The sequence below is a fragment of the Trichosurus vulpecula genome, chromosome 4 (assembly GCF_011100635.1).
Source record: "Trichosurus vulpecula isolate mTriVul1 chromosome 4, mTriVul1.pri, whole genome shotgun sequence".
Classification (NCBI taxonomy): domain Eukaryota; kingdom Metazoa; phylum Chordata; class Mammalia; order Diprotodontia; family Phalangeridae; genus Trichosurus; species Trichosurus vulpecula.
The window spans coordinates 223,683,809-223,698,147 of record NC_050576.1 but is presented as its reverse complement, the minus strand read 5'-3'; the positions used below and the strand labels follow the sequence as shown (position 1 = coordinate 223,698,147).

Here is a 14,339-nt window from a genome sequence, read left to right as displayed (position 1 = left end):
AAGGGCTTTCCTTCCTCAAATTCTTACTTTTTTCATCTGTGAATATGTTGTATCTTCCCAATAGAATGGAATCTCCTTAAGAATGGGTACTACTTTCTTTTTCTCTTTTCCTTTCTTTTCTTTTTTTTATGTTTTGTATTCCCAGAACCCAGCACATTGTCTTGTATAGTATAGGCACTTCAAAAATATTTGTTGAATGAATAACTGAAAGATCCATTGCTTTTTCTCTTAATTTTCCCTCTTCTGTTTAAATTACTAAAAGTGCATGTTGTACTCAAGTAGTCAGGAAAATGTCTATTTGTCCTTCTGGATAGTCCTACTCTACAAGGCAGCTTTGAATTTGGGATTGTGGTGTATGCCCCTGGTTCTATCAATACAGTTAGTGTGTTGCTGAGGAGAAGTTCTCAGCACAACAGGAGTACCAAAAAGGATCCCATGCAATAGGGCTCAGCCCTGTGCCATGTCTGCCCTATCCTGGTCCTTATGAACCAAAGTTGTTTCTAAAATACCCTCCTCACCATGATCACTTGGGCCTAATTCTGCAGGGTTCTCTTCCTACAGTTATTGGTGCATTGGAGTCCCGGGTTGTCCTACGAAAGATGAGTGACCTATTGGAGTTGATGGTGAAGCGCATGGACACGATGGTGCGTTTGGAGAATGGCAGTGAATTGCGCAGAGGTGATGAGGAACATGCTGTGGATAGGTGAGTACCAGGGGCAGGGACTATAAGATTCCTTCCTAGGTAGTGATGTCTGTGGGTAGGTAGACCATGAAAAGTGTGGAAGAGAATCAAGCCCCTTAGGGAAGAGTTCATTCCTAATGAGAGGGAATCTAACACTAGATATTTTCTCTAAAGTCTGTTGATCTTAAGTATCATTCATAGTCATAAAAAAATTAGATCTGGAGATCAGTTCTGTTGCTTACTTAAGGTCAAGTCATCATCTTCTCTGGTCCTCAGTTTCCTCGTTTGTGAAATGATGGCATTATCCTAGATGACCTCCGAAGTTCCCTGCAGTCTAAAACCTATGACATTCTACCCCTTCATTTTGCAGGTGAAGAAACTGAGGCACAGAGAGGGGAAGGGCTTTGCTTAGTCATATTGCAACTTAGTGACATAGCTAGGACTCCTTATCTAACTCCCTTACCATTGCATTTTACTGTCTCATCTATTGCCCATGCTTGAATTCTCATATTTTATGCAAATTTGAGGAAAACTCATGCACCAATATTTCGTCCTATGTGAAAACCAAGAGACACATGACAGGATGGGTATGCTTCAATAAGCATACCTCTGCCTATGCATTAGTATTCAAAAAATAATATGTCTGCCTATACATTAATATGAGAAAAAGAATTTACTGAACGTAGTGGGGAAAGCACTGGACTGGGAATCAGTTGACCTAGAGTCTAGCTTTAGCTTTGCCAGTGACTAGTCTGTAATTTGGGAAATGTGATTTCCACCTTCCAAGAATCAGTTTCTTCATCTGTAAAATGGATATAACATCATGCATTTCCTCTGTTCAGATTACTTCCAGATTTATATGTTTAATCATCTTTCTTCTGAGCTCTAGTATTGTATCACCAACTGCCTATTGGACACTTCTAGGTGGAAGTCCTATAGGCATCTTAAAGTCAATCTGTTGGTGACAGAACTTGTGATCTTTACCACCAAAACCACCCCTGTTCCTAACTTCCCTCTTTATTCACAGGTTCCACATCCTCCCAGGCACTCAGCTGTGCAAATGTGTACTTGTCTTTACATCTTCCTCATATGTAATCGATCACCAAGTTTCATCAGTTCTCCCTCCACAACTTCTCTTGTGTCTTCACCCTTCTCTCCATTCAGAGAGACCCATTCTAGTTCAAGTCTTCATCACTCTTCCTTTGACTGTTACAGTAACCTCCTAGTTGGTGCTTTTTCCTCAAAGTCTCTCTCCTTTCCAGTCTTTCTTCCACATAGATGTCAAAGAGATATTTCCTTTTTTAAATTTATTTAGTTTTTTATTTTCCCCAATTACATGTAAAAGCAATTTTTAACATTTGTTTTTAAAACTTTGAGTTCCAAATTCTCTCCTTCCTTCCCAACCCCCACCCCCAATTCTGTATAAGTTTATACATGCAAAATACTTCCATGATAGTCATGTTGTAAAAGAAAACATAGACCAAAAAAGCCTCAAGAAAAATAAAGTAAAAAAAGTATACTTCAATCTGTATTCAGACCCCATCAGTTCCTTCTCTGGGGATGGGTAGCATTTTTCATCACAAGTCCTTCAGAGTTGTCTTGGATCATTCTATTGCTGAAAATAGCTAAGTCTGATCATCTTACAATATTGCTGTTACTTTGTACACAGTACATTCCAAGTGATATTTCTAAACACCATATTTCATGTATGACTAAATCACTCCCCTGCTCAAGAAGCTTCATTGGCTCCCTGTTGCCTCTAAAATTAAAATAAAAAAAAGCAAATTCCTTCATTTGGCATTTAAAGCCCTTTGTTATTTGACTGGAACTGCTCTCTCCAAAGTTACCAATGATTTCTTAATTGCCAAATTCTAATGGCGTTTTCTCAATCTTCATTCTTCTTGACTTCTCAGGAACCTTTGACATTGTCCATAACCTTCTTTTCCTTGATATTTTCTTCTCTCGATGTTTTCATGACAGCATTCTCTCTCTCTCTCTCTCTCTCTCTCTCTCTCTCTGTATGTCTGTCTCTCTCTTTTTCTCTCTCTGTCTCTCTGTGTCTCTGTCTCTGTCTTTGTCTCTGTCTGTCTCTCTCTCTGTGTCTCTGTCTGTCTCTCTCTTCTCTCTCTGTGTCTCTGTCTCTGTCTTTGTCTCTGTCTGTCTCTCTCTTCTCTCTCTGTGTCTCTGTCTCTGTCTTTGTCTCTGTCTCTCTGTCTCTCTCTCTGTGACTCTGTCTGTCTGTCTCTCTCTTCTCTCTCTGTGTCTCTGTCTGTCTGTCTCTCTCTTCTCTCTCTGTGTCTCTGTCTCTGTCTCTCTGTCTCTCTCTGTCTCTCTCTCTCTCTTTCTCTCTCTCTCTCTTTCTCCTCCTACCTATCTGATCATTTCTTATCAGTCTCCTTTCCTGGAAGCTCACCCAAAGCATGTCCACTAACTGTTGGTGTCCAACAAGGCTCTCTTCACCTTCTCCCACTGTACTATTCCACTTAGTTGTTCTAATCAGCTTCCATGGCTTCATTTACCATCTCTATATAGAAGATTCTCAGATCTATTTATCTAGCCCTAACCTTTCCAGACACCCAGGCCTGCATCTCCAACTGCCTATTGAACATCTTAAACAGAAGAAAACTAAATTCATTATCTTTCCCCACAAACCCTCTCCTCTTTCTAATTTCTCTAGTACTGCTGAAGGTACCACTATCCTCCCAATCACCCAGGTTCTTAACCTAGTTGTCATCCTCAGCTCCTCATTCTCTGCCATTGCTCATATCCAATAAGTTCTCAAGTCCAATAACTTCTACCATTGTAATATTTTTTGGTCTATATGCTCCCTTATCTCCTCTGACAATGCCACCAGTCCAGTATAGGCCCTCATCACCAGGTATTATTACCTGGACTATTGCAATAACCTTCTTGATGGCTTCCCTGCCTCGTGTCTCCCATGCTGCATGACAACAGTCTATCATCCACTCAGCTACCAAAGTGATTTCCCTAAAGTGCAGGTCTAACCATAATCTCCACCCCCACTCTCCACTCAGTAAACTCCAGTGGCTGTCTCTTATTTCCAGGATCAAATATAAAACCCTCTGTTTGGCTTTTAAAGCCATTCATAACCTGGCCCCCTACTATCTTTCCAGTCTTCTTCTCCCTTACTCCCACGCCAGTGACACTGGCTTTCTTGCTGTTCCTCAAACAAAACACTGCATCATCAGACTTTGTACCTTTTCCCTAGCTCTCCCCCACACCAGGAATGTTCTTCCTCCTTATCTCTGCCTCCTGACTCCCTTCAAGCCTCAGCCAAAATCTTACCTCCTGCAAGAAGTCTTTCCTGGTCTCCCTTGATGCTAGGGCCTTCTCCCTGAGAGTATCTCTAATCTAGCCTGTAAATATCTTGGTTTTATGTAGTTGTTTGCACTTTGTCTCACCAAACAGATTGAAAACTCCTTGAGTTTTTGTCTTTCTTGGTATCCCTAGAACTTAACATAAGGTTTGAAGCATCATAGGTGCTTAAGAATGCCGTTGGCTTGAAGACTCCAGACTCCCCTTTTAGGCCTATTACAGTTTATTCTCCTTCATATACTCTATGTTACAGCTCAAGTGACCTACTTGTTTCCCTCTTACAACATTCTATCTCCTGTCTTCATGTTTTTGCACAAATTATCACCTCATACCTGAACTGCAACCTCTTCTTACCGCTGCCTTTAAGAATCCCTGGCTTCCCTCAAAACCCTGTAAGAGGATGCTTCCTTCCTTTCCCGATCCCTGAACATGTTAATGCCGCCTCACTGGGAAATTGCTTTTTATTTATTTTGTTTAAATTCTGTATTTATCTCTCTGTGTGTGCCTGTTGTTTTCCCCCAACTGCATATTAGCCTGAGGGCAGAGACTATTTCATTTTAGTATTTGAGACCTAGCACTTTGCCTGGCACATAGAAAGCCCATAATAAATGCCTATGGATTAATTTCCATAAAGGGTTGTTGTGGGGATCAAATGAAATATAGATCACCTAGGTTTGTCTTGGAATCAGAAATAGCTGAGTTCAAATCATGCCTGAGACAATAACTGTGTGACTCTGGACAAGTCACTTAACCTCAGCCTGTTTCCTCATCTGTAGAATGGGGTAGTAATGACACCTACCTCACGGGGTTGTTCCAAGGTTGACAGACAACATATGTACAGTGCTTTGCAAACCATAAAGCTATAAATGCTAGCAATTATCATCATCATTATTATTATCTAATAGATTTTTAAATCATAAAAGGCAGCGTAAGTTTCAGTTATTTTTAGTTGTGTAACCTTCAACAAGCTAATTTACCTATTTGGACCTCAGTTGCTTATCTAAAACCATCTAATATGCATATACCTGTCTCAAGGAGTTGTTATGAGGAAAACTTTTTATAAACCTTAAAAAACCTTAAAAACTATTTAGAGATTTGAGGTATAATGACACATGACACATGCTTCCCATGACTAAACTCAGTCCCAGTGTTCTTTTCAGCTCTAGAACATTGAGAAAGGGAGTCTTTCTCCCACCCTTGACCCTGGCCCCCAGCTGGGAGTGCACTGGTCCTTCACCCCTCTCCTCTTCTTTTTCCCTAGCCTATCTGCTATCTTCTCTTCAAAATCTCCATGCTTCTCCCATTTCATCACTTCCCCTTCTTCTTCCCTTCTCAATTCCTGCTCCTCCCTATTCTCTTTTCTCTTTTCCCTCTCCCCTCTCCTCTCCATTCTTTTCTCTTCTCCCTATTCTCTTTCCTTTTCCCCTCTCTTTCATCTCTCTCCTCCCCATTCTTCCCTCTTCTCCCTATTCTCTCATGGCGTGCCCACAATGGTGTCTTTGGGGACATTGTCGAGCACGTGGCCTCTGTTCTCCAACAGGACTGTAGTTTATAGGACAGTGGCAATCTTGCTGAAGTTCAATGGAGATTAAAGTGATGCCATAAAACTGAGTCCTAGAATATTGAAGAAGATGTCAGACTGACTATTCTTGCCCTGTCTCAGTCTAGGAACTGCTGCTCTCTGTGGTTTCAGCACCTCTCTGACTTATCCCTTTTGTCTGCCTTTCCCTCCATTCTGCTGCCACCCTCTCTTCATGGGAGTTGGTTTCTTGGGTGGAGGGATTTCATGGGAAAGGCGCCTATGAGACCTCTCAACTGTTTCCTTAAAAAATCAAAACACTCTGTCCTGACCATTGGAACCTATCTAATGCCGTTGACAGAACTGTACATTTCAGGGACAAGATGCTTCCAGTTTCAGCAAGATGAATGGTGGGTATATTCACACACACACACACACACACACACACACACACACACACACACACAAATTTCCCTATATGTATAACTTATAAACTCATGGCATTTTAGAATGAAAAGAACCTTTAAAAATAGGAAACTGATGCTTAGAAAGCCTATGGTCACACAGATGACATTCATATATTCATTTACAGTTAAGGAAGCTCATTGCTTACATCGTTCATTTGCGTATATTCTGTTTGTTACTGTTGTTTAGTCATTCAGTAGTATCTGACTCTCTGTAACCCTGTGCACCATATTATGCGAAGGGTATGGTTTGCCATTTCCTTCTCCAGGGGATTAAGGCAAACAGAGGTTAAGTGACTTGCCCAGTGTCGTACACGTAGTAAGTGTTTGAGGATGGATTTGCACTTTGGTCTTCCTGACTCCAGGCCCAGCACTCTATGCACTGAGCCACCCAGCTGCCTCCAGTATTCTGTATAGATGTGCTTTCTTCCCTAAGGGAGGAAGGCTCCTTGAAGACAAGGACTGTTTGCCTGGCACATAGTAGGTACTTAATAAATAGTGGTTGATTCATTATTTTATTTGATCCTCACAACAACCTTATATGGTAGGTAATGCCAGTAATGCCAGGTAATGCCTCATTTTACAAGTGAGGAAACTGAGACTCCAAATGAGGAAGTTATTCACCTAAGGTCACAAAGTGAGTGTCAGCGTTGGGATTAGAACCTCAATCTTCTGGTCGCTAGTCCAGTGCCCATTTCTTGAACCTTTCCTTGACTACCTTTAACTGCACAAGGTAGAAATAACTGCCAGTTACACGTTACATGTTAACACACCTTTGTGTCCATGTGTACTTGTGCTTACACTCAGTTATCTGCAGGTTATTATCCACCTTGTCCCTGATTGGTGGAATTTTAAAAAAATCCTCAGATGTCTTCTCCCTACCCCTAGACATGCGCCTAGACTGCCTTCTTTGACTGTTAGCTGCAGTGCAAATTAGTTTTAATATCATACTAAACAATGAATAATTAAAAAGATAAATCTGCTACAAAAAATTCATATTATGAATTCCAAAGCCAAGTAGCAAGGTTCCACTCCATTGGTGTGAATGATTAAACTCTAACTTTGTGTATATTTGTCAAATGTCTTTCATATACATGGTATCTGTGGGGGGGATGGAACGGGAAGGGAGAACAAAAGAAAAGACTCTGTGGTTCCTGTCCTCAAAAGGCTGATGCTCCATTTAGAAAGACAATCTACATGCATATACAGCTAGAGAACAATTAGCCAGATAGAGAAAGCAACATATGAACAAATGCAAAAATATTTTATTTATTTTAACAAAGTTCTCCCTTTATTCAGATAATGATTAAGTTCCTACTGTTGGTAGAGCTGAACATGATATACAAAATACTGAACTTCAGTCTCTGGTCTCATCAGGCTTACAATCTAGTAGAGGAGGATAGGACAGAGATAAACATTTCTTAAGCATCTGCCATGTTCAGTGCACTGTGCGAGGTGCTGAGGATATAATTTTGGTTTTGTTCAGTCATGTCTGACTCTTCATGACCTCATTTGGGGTTTTCTTGGCAAAGATACTAGTGATTTTCCATTTCCTTCTCCAGTTCATTTTATAGATGAGGAACTGAAGCAAACAGGATTGAGTGGGAATTTGCCAAGGGTCGCACAGCTAATAAGTATTTGAGACCAGATTTGAACTCATGAAGATGAGTCTTCCTGATTCCAAGCCCAGAGCCTTATCCGCTATACCACCTAGCTGCCCTGCGGATGCAAAGACAGAAACAAAACAATTAATGGGGCACCCAATATATAAAGAGCATATACAAATTGATAAATAGAACAATATGAGTGTTTAGAAAAGTTACAAAATGTTATTAGTATGGACTTTAGATATAAATTATAGAAAGCTTGTGACCTTAGCCAAGTTAAAAATCTCTGGAGCTCCATTTTGTTATCTCTAAAATGAGTTGGTTGTCCTGAGATGATCGCTAAGGTCATTTCTTGTTCTAAATGCTACTTATCAAGAACTTTGGGAAACCATCAGTCTTCAAAGTATTCCCTAAAGATTATGGAAAGACCGGCATACTGCTGGTAGCGCAAGGAATTGGTCCAGTCATTCTCAAAAGTAATTTGAAATCATGTGAACAAAGAAACTCATATGTACACATATATCCTTTGACCTGGAAATTCCAGTGCTTGGCATATACCCCACAAAGGTCAATGATATAAAGATAGGCCCTGCACACACTAAAATATTTATAGTAGGACCTTTTGAAGGAGCAAAGAAAAAGAAACAAAGTAGCTACTCATTAACTGGTGAATGGCAGGATAAATGGTAGTTTTGAATATACTGGAATATAACTGTGATATAAGAAATTATTGATTTGGTGAATATAGAGAATCATGGGAAGACTTACATAAATTAATATCTGCAAGTAGAACCAATAAAACAATATACTGTATACAATGATGTATCAGCAAGATAATAATCACAACATTAACAATAATTGTGGCTATGCCTGTGTAGTTTTGTATTGCAAAATAGAAGAGACTCCATATAGAAGGTTGAAGAAGTAAAACATTTATTCAGACACCAGAGGACCAAATCCCAAAACCAGTAAGCCCACTTTATCATAGCAGCAACGAACTTAAGACACAATATTCACAGCATGGAGTCTCTCCATCCCATTAGCCTTCCCCCCTGCTGGGACCTTCCCACAAACACTCACAAATCTTAGCCCACTCCTTGCCTGTGCCCTTCTCCTTCCGTGGTTCTAACTCATTCTGAGCATTTCCAGCTCCACCCTTCCAGTTCCACTCGTTCAGCAAGTTCCTCCCACCACATGTGACTTAGGCTTCCTGTGACATAAGCAGGTCACATGAGCCTATTAATGGGTGGGAAAGATCTTCAAATTTACATTACCATTACAAATGACTACCACGAAGTCATTGGAAAGAACAAGGACAAAATAAAATAATTGAAATTGAATGCTTTTAAATGATAGTAAACAAGCTTGGCCTCAAAACTGAGATACGAAAAGTTACCTCCCTCCCTTCTTTGTGGAAGTGGGAGACTATGGGTATGGAACACAGCCAATAATAATAATAGCTAATATTTATATAGCACTTAGTATGTGCCAGGCACTTTATAATTATGATCTCATTTGACCCTCATTTCAACCCTGGGAGGTAGGTGCCATTATCATCATCTCCATTTTACAGATGAGGAAACTGAGGCAAACAGAGGTTAAGTGACTTGCCCAGGGTCACACAGCTAGTAAGTGTCTGAGGCTGGATTTGAGCTCAGGCCTTTCTGATTCCAGGCTCAGTGTTCTATCCACTGTGCCACCTAACTATAAATGTCAGACTTTCATAACATTTTTGTTAGTTTTGTTGTACTGGTTTTCTTCCTGTCTTTTTAAATTTTTTATTATAATGGATGGCTCCCTGAGAGGGGGAAAGGTAAAGAGGATACATTGGGAAATATGGTTGGTGTGAAAACAAAAGATACTACTAAAAATTTTTATTTAAAAAATGTTCCTTAGACCAGCACTTCTTAAACTGTGAGTCACAACCCCATATAGGAACACAAAATATTTGGCAATAGTAAATGGGTTCTGAACATGTAATGACCAAAACTTAACTCAAAATCAAATATGTAATGAATCCAAGGTGTTTCTGGCAGCACTTGCAGGTGTTGCATTGGGCAACTTCACTGCAGCCTTGGTTCTGATCACAAAGCATATGCACTTTGTGCTGTGCGTGCCCACAGGCCACGCGATGCCAACAAATGCTGCAAAAAGGCATTGTGAGTGGAAAAAGTTTAAGAGGCCCTGCCCTAGACCATAGTTCAAGGTCCTGGCAATGCTGCATGTAGTATTGGAGTGTCAGCCACTAGAAGTTTTAACATGAAATTAAATTGATGGAATGGGGAATGGAGTGCCAGAGAAGAGAAAGAAATATTTTTTTTCACTAAATTTAATCCTGTGCTCAGGTTTGATTTCTTTTAGGCATGACCCAATTTTCCTCTCAGATCCTCACACAGGGACCAGTTATAGATGTCCTATTACAGGAGAGAAGGATAAAGGCAGTTCAGTGAAATGGAAAGAGTCCTCTGTGGGGACGGGGGTCAAGATCAAAAGAAGTAACTTTTAGTCCTCATTCTTCCACTAACTAGCTGTGTCACCATGGACAAGATATTTTGTCTCTCTGGGCCTCCTCTGTAAAATGAGGGGGTTGGACCACATGGTCTCTAAGATCTCTTCCTACTCAACAATTCTATGGAAATCTTTTTATGGAAATTAAGAATTTCCTTTTTAAAAATTATGAACAATAATTATCAAGAAGCACAAACATTTCAATATGTGAAGAAGAAAAAGAATTATATATGAAACTGATCTTTGTTTTAGGAATGTATATTATGTTTGACAATGTAGGAGCAAAATTGTCCCATTTGTTTGTGTCTCCTTCTGAACTTTTTTCTTCTGCGTATTTTTAATGTTCCATTGATGCTTTTTTTTCCATCACTATCCTTACCCTTGCCCCTCTCCTCTTGCCTACCTCCAAGCCCTCTCTTGTAACAGGTATGGTCAAACAAAACACATCAACACTTTGGTACTGTCTAAAAATGCAAACTCTAGTCTATCGCCTCCCATTATCTCTTTTTAAAAATTTTTTAAAATAATTTTTATTACTATTTTTTTTCTTTTTTGGAGGGGGAAAGGCAGGGGGCAATTGGGGTTAAGTGACTTGCCCAAGGTCACACAGCTAGTAAGTGTGTCACGTGTCTGAGGCTGGATTTGAACTCAGGTCCTCCTGACTTCAGGGCCCGTGCTCTATTCACTGTACCACCTAGCTGCCCCACCATCATCTCTTTTTTAAAGTCATGGATATGTCATGGCTGTGATCAAAGTTCTGAAGTCTTTCAAAGTAATTTTCCTTTAAATTATCATGGTCTTCATGTAAATTGTTCTCTTGGTTCTGCTCAATTCACCATGGATCAAATTCATTCACATTTTTCCAAGTTTCTTTGAATCTTTTGTTTTCATAATTCCTTATAGTGCAATAATATTCATTACAATCTTATTACCTCAATTTGTTCAGCTATTCCCCAATTGATAGACACTTCCTTTTTTCCAATTCTCTGCTATGACAAAAAGTGCTACTATAAACAGTTTTGTACATGTGAGCCCTTTTCCATCTTTAACCTTTTTCAGGCTACATGTGTAGTAGCTGTATGTCTGGATTAATAGGTATGCGCTCTGGGATGTAGTTCTACCTTTTCTTTCCAGTTATGGATATCTTCTTAGTGAGTTTTGTCACTCCCCAAGTGGACAGTGATCAGACTAGATTTGAGTTCAGGATCTGTCTACTGTTTGCTTTCTGTTCCCAATGAAGAAAGGAAACCAAAGGCACCCAGTATTATAAGTATGAACTTAACTGTAGACTAGGTTTCCTACAGAGCATAATGAAAAGCATACTGGACTGGAAGTCAGGAACCCAAGGATTCTTCCTCTAGCTCTGCAATGTCACAACCTCTCTGAACTTCAGCATTCTCATTAGAAAATGAAGGTGTTGACCTGCTCAGAAGGACAGAAGTAAAAGTGTTTATAAAGTTTATAAAAGCTATAGCTTTTTTTTTTTGTTTACCGCTTTAAGGATTGCCAAGCTCTTTATCTCATTTAATCCTCACAAGAACCCTGTACGGTTGGTTCTATTATTATTACCATTTTACAGATGAGGAAACTGAGGCCGAGAGAAATTGAATGACTTGCTTAGGGTCAGACAGCTAGTAAGGGTCTGAGGCTGAACTAGGGTCTTCATGACCAGGTCTAGCACTCTAACTATTGACACCTAGCTGCCTTATAGAAGTAAAAGAAGTAACAGCGTCCATCCTTGGAGTAAGGAAATACTATTTTCAAGCATTTTTTTCTGACAAATGTGACCATGGACAAGTCATTTGACTATCACTGCTCCCTGGTAGCTCTGAGAGTTGCTGACAGATGATCGCCTTTAAGTTCCAATGAGTTCTGATAAGCATTGGTTAAAGAGTTTCTTACACGGATGAAATCGCATGTCTGGATCTCTCTAAAAGAGTTAAATATCAATCAATTTAGATTATTTCAGGATTGCATGGAGTAGTTGAGTGCTTAAAATATTCTGTCCTACTCCTGTAGGACAGGAGAAGCTAGGCACAGTTCTGGGGAAGAAGACTGAATGTGGATTTCAGAGTCTGTCCCTAGCCCACCTTCAGATTAGCCCAGCCTAATGACTAGAATTGCGAATGTCTTATAGTCATCTCCTCCCCAAAAGGTGTGTCTTCAAACTACAGAACTCCAGTTTTATCTTATTAATATTGATTGGGTCTTCTGGAGCAGAAGTAAGAGAGTTACAGGGAATTATTTACTGTCCTTAACTAGGTTCCCAATCCAATAAGGCTGTTTCCAAAGGAGCTAGGCTTTCTGAGAGAGACCGGAGATGGAGAAACGCAGTATACTATTGAGTTAAAAATTCAGAGACCACCAATGTTGACCTCTAGAGTCAGGCAATTGTGTCTAGACTCCTTCAGGGTGGTTGATTCTCCAACAGGGATTCCTAGGGAGTTCATGGATAGTTGTACACTCTACTATGACCCGACCTCCCAGGGATCTGCCTCACTGACCTGGTCTAAGGAATGGATATGCCTATGTGTATGTTTTCTCATCGCGTGGGTCTGTTTATGTCTGCCTGTGTTTTAGTGTCTTTTTGGTGTGTATTTAGAAAGAAAAGCTATTGGTTTCTTAATAAAATAACTACTCCCAGCAAGTATGCTAGCCAGCTGTGGGGAAAATCAATACCACTGTTAGAGGAATGCAGCCCTCATAAATCACAGGAGGAAAGCGAAATTAAACGTCCTTATGGAGGCATTCTGGAGAGCTCATTTACCCAGCAAGGGTAGCGGAAACTGTAATAGGCTATCACAAGTTCAAGCTTCATAGCAGAGGAAGGAGAAACTGCAGGGACAGGGGGAAAGGGTTACATTTAGGGAGTTTGTGTAAACAGCTAGAAAGAGGAGGAAACCCAGAACATGGGACCCCTTGACTTGTGAAAGAGCCATGGTAAGAGCTCTGGGGGAATGAGAGAGCTCCTTCTCTCCTTCTCTATATCCTTTTCATTAAGGGGATTTATTCTGTGAAGTTTGGATTCAGCCGAAGGGCTGCACCTGGGGACCTAGAGGGCCACATGTGGCCTCGACACCACAGGTTCCCCACCCCATACCATGTCAGACAAAAAGGAAGCTGTCAAGAGCCTACTGGGCAGTGGAGCCATTTGTCCTATGGCCTGTGAGATAACTTGTAACATCCATTCATTTAACACTTCATGAGCTACATTGTGCAAGACACTGTTAGGTTTGTGGAGGAAAAAGAGTTGAATCTGCTTCACAGAGCTGTGATAAAAGCAAGTATTTGTAAACCTTACATACAATATAAACATGAACTGTTGTTAGTAATATTATTTTTGTTTTAATAATGGCAATGTAGCATCTGGGGCATCCCCCTCTCTTATGTGGAGCCCAAAAACTATCTACCCCAGATTCGAGATTCTCTATGTGTCCACATTTAATCAAAATTATAGCTCATGAAACCTCTCCAATGATTGGTTTGCTTTTTCTCTAGTCACAAGGACACATTAGTTCATTAGACATTTAATGAAATATCATAGAAGATCTGCAATAGAATATTTCTCATCCTACCCCCTAAAGTTGGGGTACATTGTCTCACATATGTACACCAGCAGCAGAGAGAGTGAGTATGCATAAGGATCACTCATGAGGCTCCATAAACATGGAGGGACAACTCACACGTCTAATGCTGCAGGACCCCTGATGTCTTTTGGTGATGTCAGTATTGCCACTCTCGTTGGGCTTACTTGTCACTGTGTCTGCTGATTTTGCTAAATGTTTGCCGGGGATGTTGTTCCTCCTCTGCTAGTCCTTGCTGGTCACACTACATAGGCTTCTCTGGTCTGTTAGTGGTTGCTGTTGCTTGTAATTCCTGTTGCCACATTAATCTGCTAGTCTCATGGGCATCTCTGAACCCATCTTCTATGTGCCAAGCATTATGTAAATGGTAGGGATAGAGAAAAAGAGAGAGAGAGGAGAAGAAGGAAGAGGAGGAGGAGGAAGAGGAGGAAGGGAGGGAGGGAGGGAGGAAATGAGGGAGGAAGGAAAGAAGGAAGGAAGGAAGCTCTAATAATTCCAAAAACAAAACAAAAAATAGTCCTCATTCTCAAAGAGTATACATTTGAATTAGGGACACAATATGTAAAATATTTAGGTACGTACAAAATGCATATGTGTGTATATAGTGAGAACAAGGTCTTTTTTTCTTTTTTGCCTTGA

General features: G+C 40.3%; 1 protein-coding gene across 1 annotated transcript in view; it reads left to right on the top strand.

Moving 5' to 3' along the window:
* The window catches only part of MGAT5B (alpha-1,6-mannosylglycoprotein 6-beta-N-acetylglucosaminyltransferase B), a 137,858-nt gene that overhangs the window by 35,609 nt on the left and 87,910 nt on the right, over window positions 1-14,339 (top strand). The window contains exon 3 of the mRNA XM_036757192.1: window positions 562-703. Coding sequence (XP_036613087.1) covers window positions 562-703 — 142 coding nt within the window. The remainder of the gene's footprint in view (window positions 1-561; window positions 704-14,339) is intronic.